Source organism: Plectrocnemia conspersa, unplaced genomic scaffold (assembly GCF_051122295.1).
Source record: "Plectrocnemia conspersa isolate PC_06_02 unplaced genomic scaffold, ASM5112229v1 ptg000013l, whole genome shotgun sequence".
NCBI lineage: Eukaryota > Metazoa > Arthropoda > Insecta > Trichoptera > Polycentropodidae > Plectrocnemia > Plectrocnemia conspersa.
The window spans coordinates 24,120,325-24,136,833 of NW_028277177.1; the positions used below are offsets into that span (position 1 = coordinate 24,120,325).

Sequence of the window (16,509 nt, forward strand, 5' to 3'; positions counted from 1 at the left end):
CCTGGTAGTAGCTACGCTACTGCTTTTCACATAATCACAATACTACAAAGCGTAGGCTCAAAATGCCAGGTGGTTCGAGCTGTCGTAAAGTTATCAGACGTATCTGGCGAATTTGCTATAATCCAAATACAGAGAACAATAAATGTAGACGTGTCTCGAAATTTGGATATTATCGAGACGGAAGTAGCGGATTTCCAGCACTGCCTCCCATTAGGGCCAAATTGAAATTCTCACTTTTTGACTGGGCGGGCCCAGGCACGAATATTTCCGCATCTATATTGAATTTTCAATATTCGTTCAATTTCGCGAGCGGGCTGTGCCTTTTAAAATTTTGTACACGCTGCCAGTTGCTACGAGGCGGTTATTACTATTTCAGGCGTTACAGGTTTTTTTTTCTCATATCTTCCCTCTCTTAAACAATTTGATTGCCGTGCTTGGAGTATGCATAGATTACACTGTACAAAAATGCTGTTTTTCATCCGAGAAGATCTGGATTGAATGTATGTTTGAAAGTTTACTTTTTTTGTATAATTAGGCTTTCTTATATATTATGTCGATTTTTATTTTTTAGCCGATTATTTTTAATATGTTTTGAATTCAAATTAAAAGTATTGATTTTTAACAGAATTTTTTTAAAAAGTTTTTTTAATTTTGATGTTGCAGTTTTATTATTTTTTTATGTTATAGCTGTATGCGTTATTTTAATTTGTTTTAACAAATTTTTGGTCGGCGAGAATAAATTATCTAATTTATATATATCATCGATTGTGAGACGCTTTTTAATCTGTATCTGAATTTCAGTTGCATCTTACAAATAAGATCGCGTTTAAATATTTTTACAAAACTAGTATCAATATAATATTTAAATATATGTATTCAATACATTTTTTACAATACGTTACAATTTTTTTACACACCCTATATTCGATTTATCTGTATTCTTTTCAAGTCAAAGGCTTAAAAAACGAGTAATATTTACTTGCGCTAAATCAAAAAAATTTTATTTTTAATTATTTTCCTTAATTGCTAAGATAGCAGATAAAGAATTATGTGTTTTTATGTTTCTAGAATCCGAATTCATTACTATACTATAAAGTAGTTAATTATTTGTTTTTATGTTGCTAGAATCCGAATTAGTTACTATACTATAAACTAGCCCCAAAGATTGATAGTCGTATTAGGCTTTAGAATGATAAGAATTCGTCAAAACTGTAAAAATAAATAAGATTTTAGGTGGCGTAGCTCTAGGGGTGGTTGACCTCGCGGCCAATGAGACTCTTGTGTGAATCTAAAAGAACTTTTTATTAAGTTATATTCACTTGTGACGGCGTGACGTTTCTCCCGACTGCAGTGAAGGTGGCGCAGGTGGTGATGCCCGTAAATGATTCTCAGGGTTCTTGTGGCTGCGTGGGGCAAGTGTCAGGTGTGACTCTTCGACCGGCTGGTAATTCGGGAGTTCCAGGAGTGATTTTCTAGTCTCTCGGTGAGAGCGCGTGACTGGTTTCTCTGGATGACTGCTGGTAGATCTTCTCTCTCTCTGCTGTCTCCGATCGTCTGCCTCTCTGCTCATCGGATTCCGGGCTTATATTTTTTAGATTGTGCATCGATTTCCTAGCCAATCGTTGCAGTCGCTTCGTAGAACTCGAGAAATCTGATGAAAAGCGAGTTTTTTGCTTGTCCAGACATTCGAATTCTTCGGAAAGGGTTTGCAATGTGGTGATTTATTGGGTCCGTTTTGTCACAAAAAAATTTTCTTGTTGTGTAGTCAAATTAAATCCCTCTTGTGCCATGATATTTGTCTCATTGTTAGAATACGCTCGGGATAAGGATGCCGGTTTGTTATTGTGTGCGTGTACATGTATATGAGAGGGAGAAACGATGTAGCGTGTACTTCGTTGTCTCGCTTTCTCTTTTAAGGACAGTCGCTGATTTGTCAAAGCTGTATTCGTCATTAAAGTGCAGTGTGGCACAGAAGTTCAATTTTCTCTAGTGATTTATTTTAAATAATTTTGTGTTGATATTGGTTTAACCCAGATATGCCCACTGTCCCACTAAACTCATGCCACTGTTTTTTATTTATAAATGAAATTTTAAGAGAACAAAATTTCTTGGGCATATCTGGGTTAATTGATATCAAGGCTTGAAATATACACTGTAAGTTATTCGTTTTCTTACCCGTGGATTAAAATACTTAAATTATTTTTCCATTAATCCGTACGTTGTTGGTTTTTTTTACACTATTCTCTGTAAGGCTAAAAAAAGTTATTATTCTTATCGTTGCGCCAATGATAAATTTTTAATTTATTCAATGGATTCTAATGATTTAATAGAGTCGTCGAGCCATTAAACAATCTGCGAATAATTTCTTTCCCCATTTTATATCTTTTTGCTTTTGAAGAATAGCTAAAGACTTCATTATTTTTTTGATTAGTGCAAGACTTTGAATTTTGCAAATATTTAATTAATGACATCAATGTCTGGTTTCTTCGATAATATAATATATTTTTAATTGTCCATTAAAATTTCCAACTTAGCTCAGATGTATGTATGTTAAATAAACATATATTTCCTTTAAAATAAAAAAGTTAAATATTCTGAGCGAAATTGTTTTGAGGCACACAGTTCACGCACACAATAACGAACCGGAATCCTTATCCCGAGCGTACTCTAATGAATGAACGTTTTTGGTTACATTCATTAACAATAAGACAATGTGCACCTATTTGTGTGGTCGCCACACGATTGTTTAAAACGGCATTTAACACATTTGTAGTATATTTATTTGCAATATGACGTTTGCCCAATACAACAAAGTCAACACAATCAACCAATATTAAGGTAGTAGTAAACTCCAGACTGAAATTAAATCTGTAAATTAGTGACATTGTATTAATTATAAATTATTATTATAGCTTACCATCAATAGATGTCACTATGCACGATTTAGCTTAAATTTATTTTAATAATTTAACACGATTTTCCTATTTGAGATTAGAAAAATCTAATAAAACATAATTTGTGATGTTTATTTATAATTATAATTGAAAAGTAATTATTTATTTAAATATCTCAAATACGATACAAATTAAAAAATACTATGGGATTTGAGTGCAAGTCTTTCAATTATAAGTCACCTAACTTAACATTGGTCTATTAGGCCTAATTACTAAATTTATTCACAGGTTCACTTTTTTGTTTAAAACGGATTTAGTTTATGTGTAGTTACAAAAATTTAATTTTCGTATTAAATTTTATTTTTAATTTTCCATCAGATGTATATATTTAAATAAAATAACTAATTATGAAACATATTTTTATGTTTGAATATATTTTTTCGTGAATTTAAAAAAATAGAAAGTTTAATTATAAAATTGAATGTTTAAATGTAACGTAAGCTGTTTGTGCCACCTGGCTTAAACTCAAAGTTTTAACCCAATATTTTTTATGGCATTTTATATAATTATATTATTATAATGCAAATTTGCGAACGATTCCGAGCGGGTCCCGCCACGCCTCGCAATTAGCGCGAATTTCCTTTTTAATCCTAAATTATCCGAATGTAGGTCGGTAAGGGATCCAAAGGAATGCTGTGCCCTTCCGCTTTTGACCTTTAACTAGACAGGACGGCCTTTCATTCCGCGCCAAAGTGTGTCCAGATGAACCGTTTCTCAGATCCGTCTGTATAATCTAACTCTGAAATTGCTTGGAGCAAGACAGAAACGCCCCGAGGAATTTGCTTCCGAGTTTTATTTGGAAATTAATACCATTGTTCCACTCATTGTGCGACGTGAAATTTAATTTGAATTCACATTAGAAATATTCATGATCTTAATAATCGTAAATATTATTTATAAATAAAAATTTTAATATAACAAAAAATAATTAAAATTAAAATATTTGTCGAATAATATTTAATGTAGTTATGTTTGGAATTAAGTAAAGTACACAAGAAATATTTATAACTACCCACAATATAATTGAGACTAGCTTTTTGAGTCCCTTTTTAAACATTTATATATTTGGGAACGTCACGCACGACAATCGATATACGCAGGAGAAATCTGGAGCAGCTGTTGCATTATAACTGCGCCTCTTAATGAGCGATTTTTCAAGCATTAGTTATAAATAAAGCACCCGAAGTATCTAGATGCACTGCAGCTTCACAATCAGGTCTTGTTTCAAAACATAAAAGCAACATTTAAACAAAATTTATAAATTATATTAAAAACTAGGTTGTTTAAAAAGTTGTGTATAGATATGAAAGCCTAATACACTTAATTTTTATATTATTTTGAAGTGCCTTAGCTATCTTGTGCAATAGTACTTTCAAACTTAAAGGGAAAAAGTACTTTCAAACTTAAAGGGAAAATTGCAATTTTCTTAGATGAAAATCACAAAAAGGCAAATTTATTTAGAAATGACAAATTTATTTTTTAATTTAGATAATTAGTTTATTTTTATGAAAATAATATCACAAACACATCCATTAATTTATACAGATATCAACATAACAAATCATAAAAAATTAGAACTTTAAAATTTCTGAATTATAAAAAAATATGGTTGCTATGTTTTTTCTTTAAAAAGACGCACTAAAAATGACATTGCAATGAATTACATATATTTTTATTAAAAATTTGACAATGTACTTTTCACATTATTTTAATATGCAAAAAATCTATTTGTCGATGAACAAGATATTGCATTTGGATGGATAATTTTTGAGAGTGAAGCTCGAATTGAATTTATATTGATTAAAGTGAATAGTTTTTAAAAGACTGACGAGTTAAGTTTTTTATGTGCTGCTGGCATTCGTAGGATAATATTTATTCAAAATGGTATTTTTAGCATTAGCTTTATTAAGTCTAAATATTGACAAAATCTTTTGGTGAGCTCCGCAAATCAATTTGGTGTTGATCAGCTCATTCACTGTATTAAACACGAATACATTTATCAACACATAAATTAAGCTATAAATGTGTGAATTCCTATTTTTTATTTCTAAAGAACTACATATTTTTAGTATTTAAATATGTGCCTCAATTATTTTAATAAATCGTGGGGGCATCAAAATATTTTTTTTTTAATATCAAGCGTAGAAAATCACTGACTTGTGTAATTAAAAGATCACTCATTGATTACCCTTATTAATAAAATAGGCATTAATATATATTCTTGATTTGTATGGTTTATTCTTATACCATTTTCATTCATTGTATATGGAAATTCATATACGTATATGTGGGTTATTGTCCGAAAACGCTTGTCGGACTTTTGATCCACACTTTCGGAACTTATTCATAAATGAGGAAATTTTATAGCTGCTCGCACGTTGGATTCGGCCATTTCGAAAGATTTACCGAAAGTATTTTTCCCCGGAAGGCCAGAAAAATAGAAGGAAACGCAGCCGAGAATTCTCTTCTGATCTCCTGTCTGACGGTCAAAAAGCACGATTTATGATGCAATGAAATGAAATTCAGATTTATACGCACCGAAATGAAATAGTGCTTGGAGAATCGAAGAGAGGAATAATAATTCAGCCACCTCGGTGCATCTCAAAAGTGGAAAGAAGTGTAAAGTAAAAAAATAATACTTAATCAAATGGTATAAATGGTTGAAATCCCTCTTTCAATGGGCACTTCCATTCCAGGCATTACCGCAAGCTTCTAAAGAAGTTGGACGTAAAACCGCATTCGGAGATCGGTCGAGTAGAAACTGTGCATTTATATTTATGCGAGTGCAAATATGCACATACATTTATAAAAGTGCAGAGTGGATCAAAACTGTTAAAATTAAATATTATTATTTCATTTAAGAGCAGTAAGCATATTTGAGTCAAACAGTATAAGATATTTATAAAAAATAAACCATTAAACCGCAGTTTTGTGAATATTATCAAACTAGTAATCTAACTTAAATTTAAAGTTTTATTAAGCTTTCACCGGTTGTGAATCATAATTCATATTAATGTACACAGTTGATACTTAAGTACAACTATAACAGTTTACAGTTTGTAAACAATGTAATCTTAGAGAATATTACACTCGGCAATACATACAGTTATCGTGCAGTTTAACAAGATATTGTACTGACTTTTGGCAGGGGATCCAAACTGCGAACAATTTACTTCTAGCTACGCTAAATATGAAACTGAATTCTCCTATAGTGCAGTGTTCCCGTTACAACAGTTTAATACTATCTAGAAAGCGATTTTCTTAAAACGTTTATATAATTTTATATGATGTCTTTGTTAAGTGTTTTGCGCTCTTTTATAAAGTTTTGCAATAAAAATTAATGCTGTTTTTTTTATATTGTAATACGCGTGTTTGTATATTAGACAACAAAAAAGGTTTATTATTCGCTAGACGCTCATTAGCCATCATGGTAAATGTTTAGGGGTGTAATAAATACGACCACGAAATTATATTGCGTGAATAATAACCGTTTCAGTACAAGTAACGACTGTTTACATGTATATTTTAACATGGTTTATTTTAGGTATTATTTGTGCTTGCATAAAAACCTATTTGCTTCCAAATTCATAAACCTAAACATTTAATATAATGTAATGAATACGTTTCAGTACCTATTACGAAATCATATTTACTGTGCATATATTCATATTTATTGACAGTAACATATATTAATTGTAATTTAATAAAAACAAGTAAAAATTAACATTAATATCATTATTATTAAATTATCAACAAAATGTTTTGGTAAATTTTTTCGAATTATTCTTACCGTTCTGCAGCAAGAAATGTTTAACTTTTAAAAGTACTCAAATAATGCAGGAGAAGAAAGTATAATTTATATCCATATATAATTTATAGGAAACTCCTGTTATTCTTCTACACAAATTTTTAGCTGTCGTGTGCGTTGCTCTTATATTCTGTTTAAATATAAAAAAAAATTGTTTTAAATATGTACTCACAAAAAAATTTAGGAAAGCCTGAGGATAATCAGCTGAGAAGATTACGAAACACTAACGCAAAATATTTCGGACCTCCGCATCCCGTGGCAAATTCATACAAAGTTACATCTGTATAACTGTATTGTTCATAGACCGGATGGGATGAGCACAATCCTTGGTACCCTAAAAAACTCATCCTTTTTGGCAAGTGTATTTTACCATGCCCAAAAATAGTTCACAGTTCACGCCAACATTAATTCTCAAAAATAAGCTGTAAAAGCAAAAATCATTTAAATCACAGCTTCGTTGACAAAAGAAAGAGTCATCCCTGAGATGAAAAGATATCAATATCCCAATTGTCTAATATGCTGTGAATAAAAATAAGTAATTTATAAGAATCTGTCAATAAAGCACAACATCACGAAGTGAACTAGTCAATCTAACACAATGTTAACATATTCATTTAAAATTAATCATTTAGACGTAAATATTAAAATTATGATTCGTTATTTTGAAGTCACTATTTATGTAATTTAATATCTATATTTAAATTAATGTAATCTGATCGCGAAATTTACCATACTCGCTGGTCCCTCGGGACACCGTTGGAAACGACGAAAATCCGCGGTCTCTACAGGAACCGCTGGGCTTTTAAATGTTAAACCACTATGACGAATTTCGGAAACCTGTCATATGATAGTGGCCAAATATGTATTTTTAATATTCTGTTTTATTATGTAGGTTTAAGACAAATTTATAAACTTGTTAATTATTATTATTGAGTTTTTTTATAAGAGGGTTAAAATTCATGCGATATGTTTTATTATTTCTTAGATATGCATTTTCTGTATATTAAAAAAATACCTGTGGCACTAATTATGCTTTAAATATTATAATTACTTAGAACATATCTTACTATAGAACATTACAGATTTTTTATCTGATTCAGAACTTTTTTCAACACACAAAATATTGATTTTTACGTAATTTTAAGAATAATTTAAAAAAATTGTAATTAAATTTTTACAATTATTCATAATTCATTTTAATTATAAACTATTTTGATTTTCCCCCCTTAATTATAACATTACTGATTCAGCCAACCATCCCCTGATATTTTTTGACTATATCTTTAGCCTGCAACAGTCCAAGAAATAATTAATTAAGCCCACCCCTGGTCTAAGGCATACTGACTTCTCGATGATTTTCATTTCTCCAGAATGAAAATTCTCGACTTCATTGTAAATACTATAATATATATATATACAAAAAAATCTTTTTTGGATTATCGAAAAAAAATAGCCCTAGATCGTTTGCATTTTGCCGATTCCCATGCGTATTTTTTTCTTACCGGAGCTGGTTCTTGATTACCAAAGCAAAGATAAATCCGTCGGCCGATGAGAGTAATAAAAAATCGCAAATAATTGTTGGTCCCTCGAATACTTTCGATCTTCCGAGAAAGTATGCATATTTTCAAACATCTTGCACGAACATATTCGGCAATGTTTTTTATCTGAATGTCTTCTTTTATTACTTAAGCAAAAATAAGGCGAATTCGAGTGTACAAAATTTGTAAAAAATTGTTGTCATAGCCATCATGTTGCATTGGGAAAATCTGTAAAGTAATGCTAGTCGGATTTGTAATATATATGAAAAGAAAATGCAAAAACACTATTATCTTACATCAGAAAATTTTATAAAAAATATTTGGTTAACCCTAGTAAAATACCTGCATCAGTCATCTCGTGACAACTCCATTGGTGTCCTACCATATAATGTACAACTGATTTTTGCAAAGTTTAATATTGTTTTTTATTTTATTTTTTCAGACTTCATTTCATCGTTCTACTTATATCTGATCGTCAGTGTCTCAGGAGCGCTTCTCCTTTGCCTGACGATAGTAATAGCCCACTTTGCCCTGCGACGCCACAACTCTAAAAGAGATGCCAAAACTCCCGACATATCAGCCACAACGGACCTGCCCAACGGCTTCGGAGACAACATCTCCGAGGTGGACGGAGACATTGACATGACGACGGCGCTGCCCATAGCCGCCGTCAACTCCTCGCTCAAACCGGACAGGGTCACGGCATACTCAGACGTTACGCTTGGTCCTAAATACGGCGGCCGGGCTATGTCCAACGCGGCTTTCGTCGGAGGAGCTGCCAACATGTACGGACCCTCCGACGAGTACGTGGTCACCATGGGGACATTGCCTAGGATAGTCGAAGGAGGCACGCTGCGCAGGGGCATCCCGGCACAGATGGGACAGATGGGTCAGCAGCCTACCGACGTGGTCGTCAGTCCGAGAAGTTTAAATAGATGTTCAAATGCCCAGTACTACTACGGGTGACGAGAGGATGCTAGGGGTATGTGCGATACCTCGAGGACTTACTGCTTTTAAACTCTCAATAAGTGATCCAAAGACTTGAACTTAGCTAATTATTAACTACACTTGTGATGAAGCGATTATTTCCGGATTATAATTAAGACAAATTTATATATAAAATAAAAAATAGCTTAGGACTGTTCTGTGCCGGTGTTGAGCTGGTTAGTATACATGTGTGTGAGTTACTAATATAATATTTACTTTTTAAGCTATAAGGGCTTAATATTGATTTTGGACGACCCAAAATACTGCAGTATAAACTATGCTTTAAAATATGTATCTGATTCTCACTGCGTACGCGAATTAATATGAAGCCACGAACAGCGGGCATAATAATATATAAATATGAATGCGCCAGTGGATTTACTAAAAAAGACCTGGACCAAAAACTAATATGAGCCAAATTGTAATAACCACAATAAAAATCAAAATCACAATCAAAAAGGCTATCTAGTCTCTGTGTTTATTTTTTCATTTTGAATTTTTCAAACCTTTCAACTTTAATCAATGTTTTTTTCTTTAAAGGCAGAATGTGTGGTCTACTGAGGTTTAATAATGAACAGGTCTTTTATTTGCAATTTTTAAATTTGGTTAAGAGCCACGAGTCGCCAGAGAGCAACTTGGAGCATTAAGTAAGGCATCATGCAGAGCACCCAGTATTGCACAATAACCACTCTTATTTAAGGTTAGCAATTTAAAATTTATTTACAACTGTACGTTACATTTCAGTGAAATTGCGCCTAAATCATAAAAATAAATGGCGTAGCCATAAGACCAAGATATGTAAGATTTATTTAGTTCTGCAAAACTTGTTTTTTGCTAGTTGTATTTTTCAAATATTTTTTTACCTTGACAGGCATAAGCCTTATTCAATACAACGGGATAAATCTGTGCTAAGTTTTTACCACTTGATTGATAGTCTGAAGAAGAGTCTATATAATTTATTAAAAATTATTATGTGTATCTATAATCAATATATATCACTTTGCAACTTTAGCTTTTTTTAATAACAGCGTATTTTAAAAAATATAATTTGGAGTCTCTTACCGTGGCTCGAACCCATGGCCTCCGGGTTACTTAAGAGAGACTTTGACGAAAAATCTTGGTACAATCCGCCCACATAAAAATGACGGAATTATTAAAATATGTTTTTATCTCAAAAGCTTCATTCTTTTAATGATGCACATATGTGTACGTAAATGGTTATTTTTGTAAGGTCATCTAAATAAAAATATTCCTAATCGCTACAAACAAACAAAAAATGTATTCAAAATATAATTCATTTTAATTTGTGACAATTCGTTTAGCTCGCAAAACGTACTAATATGAACTGCATATTTTTGTATATTTTATACATATTTAAAAAAAACATTGGAAATTGTTTGGCAAAATGATCAATATATATGTATTTCTGAATCGATTTCGACCTTCAAAAATGTCTCAACCAAATGTGACGTCATGTGTTTGCGAAACCAAAAACAACAACCGGCATAGAACAGAACGGCGGCAAAAAATATATTATTTTCAATGTACATTTATTTTCTGTATATGAACATAATTACATGTCAAAAGCAATACGTTAGTTTTCAAAATCATTTTGATGATTTGACGTTTTATTTCCGTCGAGGGTAAACTTGTTGTGAATCGATCACGTTAGATTGTTTATATCGTTGGTTAGTAAAAATATCGGTTAAAATTATTATTATATTTAAATGAAGAGTAAAAGGATAATATTGTGTATATATAATATAATATAATATAATATAATAAGCGTTTTGTATGAATGTATATATTCTATTGAGAATCTTTTATTGGATATTTGAAACGTAATGGCACGGTATTGTTCGTATATTATATATACAGATATTGTATAAACGGTGGGGTTTCATTATAACGAACGTCAGTTTAAAACAACAAATTTTATCAGGCCTTTGTTAAAAAAATCGACTTTCGTTATATTGAAGTTTCATCGTAAACAAAAGCAAGCAAGATAAAAAAAATATGTTTAAAATAAGGTTTCTTTTATTTCGTATTATATTTATAGAAAATAAACTGCGTTTATTTATTACTTACGTTAAAAATTGAATAGATTTTTTAACATTGTGAATTATTATTATCCTTATTTAATTAAAACTGACTGAAAAATTGTATGTACTTACTGTATTATATATTGTTTTAAGCTTTCTTTTAAATAATCGTTTGACTGCAACGTTTACATTTTTTTCTTTTTTATATATTTTTATTTATTAATCATAAGTCGAGTTGTAAAACAATTTTATTTTAAAAAGTAATAAAAAAATAATTACCAAAACTGTAATTTTACTATACCTAAAACCATTTAAATATTTTTCACAAAGATAGAAAAAATAAACTTTCTAAATATATTAACTATATAATTTAAATAAAGGTCGGTTTATTAGTTTAAAGAAATGTTAAGGTAAGTATTAATATTTTCAATTATATTGTTCTGACCGTCTGGGAAACTAGATAACGTTTTTAAGAACCACAATTTAAACGGCTCTCAAACATTTTTTGGAATTACTTTAAGGCTTAAGGTAATTCCGAGAAAAAAACATTTTTATAATAAATAAGCTGGTCACACGATTTTGCGTGTTTCCAAGAAACCCTATTTTTGATTAGCTCCAGGGAATAATAATATATGTGACTAGTTACTGCCAAGGTTTATTTTATTCTTTGGATTGTATAGCCACCATTGCAAGCAGTATAGCATACCAGCATCTAAGTTTTCGTCCTTGGCCGGGTGCCCCTATGAAAGACTCCATTACAGATCTATGACAAGCTTTCGAGTATGGCTGGTCGGAGCACAAAGCGAAGCCATCAAAAAAGGGTCAGCCAGAAACACTAGAACGCATCCTGTCAGCAACAAACCTTATACAGCGCGTCGCCAAGAGTCTGCGTTTTCAGATAAAATTCTCTGAAAACAGTGATCCGATAGCATATTTTTTTAGTATATTTAAATAAATATACAATAGCGTCCCCACCGACTAAAAAAATGTCATTTTTAAAGTAAAAATATAAAAATAAAAATTGAATATATTGATTAATAAAAGTAAAAAGAGTAAACAAGTTTTAAAAATAAAGATGCCAAATGTAATTAACTTAGGAGAACATTGCTATATAGTAAATAAAAATGCATAGTTGAGTGTCTGCGGTAACTAATGCACACACTGCTGTGCTGTGCTCATGTGCTTACGCCACACAAAAAGATACAAAGCGAATTCATTAGCAGCAGCTTTGGAGGAAGTGATACATAAGTAAATTAAATCTATGAAACGTCCTATTTTTATTTGTTGTAAATTCATTTTTTATCTTCTTTGAAATATTTTTTTGATAACACTTTTTAATTGTTGCACATCAATAACTTTGTCTTAACGAAAAATACACTCCCGGACGCTAAAACTTAGACACTGCCAATTATATGATCATATAAACAAGAATATGAAAAATCATGATATGTTGTTATTTTTTGATAGCGTTTTAAGGTCTAACCTTAAGGGGTGTGACTTTGCAGCCAGAAAGACGCCGGTGGAAATTGGTAAAAATGTATTAGTTAAATTTACATATTGTGACCAACTATGATGGGCGAGTGTTATTCTCCGAGCGGTGGTAGAGAAGCTGGTGGAAGGATGATGTCAGTGGAAAATTCTCAGAAGCTTTGTAGGTGAGGCAGTGACGGTGTAGTGAAGGTTGGTTTTTTTACTGCAGACATGTCTGGAGGAGTCCCTCTTTGATGATGGCCGTCCATGACCGTATGGTCCTCGCCTCGGGCCATATCTCCGTGTATCTTTTATCAGGTAGTGTCTGCCGTGTCTCTGCCTTCTTCTCATTGAAAACTAATTGCTAAAACACAAAAAAAAGCTAATTGCTAAAACACAACCATGCAGAGATCAACCAGCCAATTGTTGCACTCGTTTCTACGAACAACGAAATATGTATACAGCTCTAGAAAGTGACATTAGCTTGATACACATCTTTTCGAGGTCGAATTGTGTAACGGGAATATTGTAGTCATACGGTGCTTTTTGTCTTCCGGTGATATATTGCTTCCTGCGACCGTTTCGTAACAAAGAAATAGTTTTTCAATACTTCACAGAAATACATCAATTAATTAAAAAAATTATTTGAAAGTTAGTTAAATATTATATGTATGATTTGATACTATATGGCTATTTTCTTTGGGAAAACTTTATTGACGTTGTCATGGTAGCAAATATGTGATTAATATCCTAATCATACCATTTAATAAATGTATTCAACATTTATTTAAGAAGTTTATTTTATTAATATGTGTATATTGCACACCTGTAAGCCGTTTTAATATTTTATTTCAACGTCTACGGTGAACTGCAACATAGTTTATATTCAAGCTTTACAGTTTAACGATACGCGCCATAAAGCTTAATGTGTTTCTGTTTTAAGTATGAGATATTTAAAAACAACTTAGTTTTTCATAAAGCTCTTTTATTTATCGTTTTAGTACAACAACAAGGTCGTAAAATGACAATTAAACATATTTATAACACTTATATAAAGGTTAAATGTACATATTTTATCACTATGAAACATAATATACATATATTCTCAATACGTTATATTTAACTGTAATTGAAGTTATGTTGATTTAATGAAATGCAATTTAAATTAAATTAACGCAAATTAAATTAAATTCATACAAAACATCTATAATAAAATCAATGCTTTCACAGCCTTCTTAGAAGCAATTAAAAACTTAAATACAATTAAAAATGCTTTCTTAGAATTGTCTACACAGCGAAAATCTTAAAAAGGTAAGTTTAAAAAAATACTACAAGCTTCATGATAAAAAAACAATATTTATTAAAAATAATTATAAAGTACAAATTTGATGAACATTTATATTTACAAATGGTTTATAAAATATTGAAAAAATATTTTAAGGAAGTTTCATTTGTATTTAGATTAGGTGTAGCTTTCCAAGCTCCTGTTTGAATTGTCTTTATTAAGTGTGCGATTGTTTATTCTGCTTCATTATTATTTTTGAGGGAATTTTCAATTAAATAATTTGGTCAAAGATTTCTCTGAACAAATCCCAATCAGTTTATGATTATATAAGGTCGGAGTTTGTTGCTTGTTGTTCCATCATCTAGATTTTGTTTTAACAAATCTGCAATTCTCTTATAAATATACTTTTCCGACTACTGTAATTGATTTTTTTTAAATAAAATTTATGGGTCCATAAAATAAAAGCCCACATTATTGTTGCTCTCACACCTTTTATCGCCAGTGGATACACCTCCATTGGGCCACATGTAACGTAAAATTACTTTTAAAATTTTGTTGACAGTAGTGTATTAGATTTCTATTTTTAAATTTATTAAAAATATCTCTTTGTATATAATACCCGCATGGGACAAATTTAGATTTTAAACTTCAATTCTATAAATAAGTGGAGAGTTTACGTTCTATATGAATCCAAATCTAGTCAAGTTTGTATCGCTTGCAATATTCTCTTCGTCCGAACTTTTGATTGTATTTGTAACATCTTCTAAATAATATATCCTTTATGTAAGAAATATCGGAACATATATTTTAAAACTAATATCACAATTGTAATCATCACTAAGCCATGCAGTCGGCACTTCCGCGCCACCAACAAGACTTCTGAGGACCTCTTACGGACATCATCCCTGCAAAAATTAAAAATCTAACATTGGTTTGGAATGCCAATGGACTTATGCACAAACGCAATGAACTTCAGGCAGTCTTAGGAATAAACAATATAGATAATTACTTAGTGGCCATAAATATTAATATTATCTGTTGCTATGAATAAGTCCTTCTCACGTGATTCAATGAGAACGACGTTCATTGTTTAGCTTAAAAACTCCTTAGTATATTAAGATGCCCAGACGTTGTAGGTTATTTTAAAAGTTTTTTATTTTTAAACTACCACGCTTTGGTTACATATTATAATTTATGAATAATTCATATATGATATGTTTAGATGACCTTTATATACAAGATCCATTGAACCGTTGTTTTAATAAACAAAAAAATAAACTTTCATATGTGATTTAAGAACTAATTTAACTCCTACATATGGTCAATTCACTTTTGCCCTCATACTCCTAAAATACATTTTTTCTTTGTCATCGCTTTTCTTTCTTTGTCGAAAGCTTTCGTTCGAACAGCAATAGTAACAACGGCCGTAATTGATTCGCCAATCGTTCTTCGTAATTAGTATATAAATCACGTGCGATAGTTTAGCGCGAAAGACTAAAGCGCCGCGATCTATCCAAGTCGAAAGTCTTAACTCCCGTTTACTTGTCAAAACTTTCAGCCCACCCCTAACACACAACTCGCCCCTAGCCGGTCTTCACGCGATAAACTTTGCCGGCGTATCGGCCCGCGGTTTTAGAAGTTGCACAATATATTTTGATTAGGGATCATCGACTTTTATATAAGCAACATATTTAAAAAGAATTTTAAATCAAGAAATACTTTTGCTTTTTATTTTACTTACAATTAATCAATGATTATGAATTGAAACTGTAGGATACAGTGGTATAGTTATTGAGTAATGAATGCAAATAATATAGTGTAGTTCTTACAAATATTATTTTTAAAATAAAAATACACACCACAAAGAGCAGTCGTCAAAAATTCATTTTCGCGAATTTCTTTTTATAGAAGCCTTAACCGAATATAAAGGTACGTTTACGTGGCACGTGCATTCTCGCGGTCTACGTACGAAATGTCTGTATTAGCACTAATGCGTAATTCTCACCTTCGGGGACCGAATAACTACTTCCGAGGAAGCGCACGTGTAATTCCATTACTACGTAATAAGACGCAAAAGCCACTAAAAAAAGTCACGTGACAATGAGGAAATGCCTATTGAGAAAACTTCTCAAGTTCACAAGGAATACCTTAAACCGGTAAACTCAAAATGACATCGTGTATATAAATATCATAGATACAAATAAAAACAGTCACTATCACAAACTATACCAAACATTATAGCTCAAATAAAAATATTAAAAATAATAAATCATCTGTATTTTTAACTTTTGCATATATTTTTACTATGTAATTAGTTATCAGCTAAGCATATTAAAAGCGTTGAAATGTTTCAAATTTTATATATAAATTTGTTTCATATATGAACTTCTTAAAATAATTAATCAAGTCTTGACAAGCAATGACG

General features: G+C 31.1%; 1 protein-coding gene and 1 long non-coding RNA gene across 3 annotated transcripts in view; one reads left to right on the forward strand and one right to left on the reverse strand.

Moving 5' to 3' along the window:
- Positions 1 to 9,727, forward strand: part of LOC148227652 (uncharacterized) — a 244,001-nt gene extending 234,274 nt beyond the window's left edge. For both annotated transcript variants that reach the window (XM_088201125.1, XM_088201124.1), the window contains exon 9: positions 8,743 to 9,727. In XM_088201125.1, coding sequence (XP_088057251.1) covers positions 8,743 to 9,266 — 524 coding nt within the window. In that variant the 3' untranslated portion in view covers positions 9,267 to 9,727. The remainder of the gene's footprint in view (positions 1 to 8,742) is intronic.
- Positions 1 to 16,509, reverse strand: part of LOC148227656 (uncharacterized) — a 302,370-nt gene that overhangs the window by 46,289 nt on the left and 239,572 nt on the right. The gene's annotated exons all lie outside the window — the stretch shown is intronic.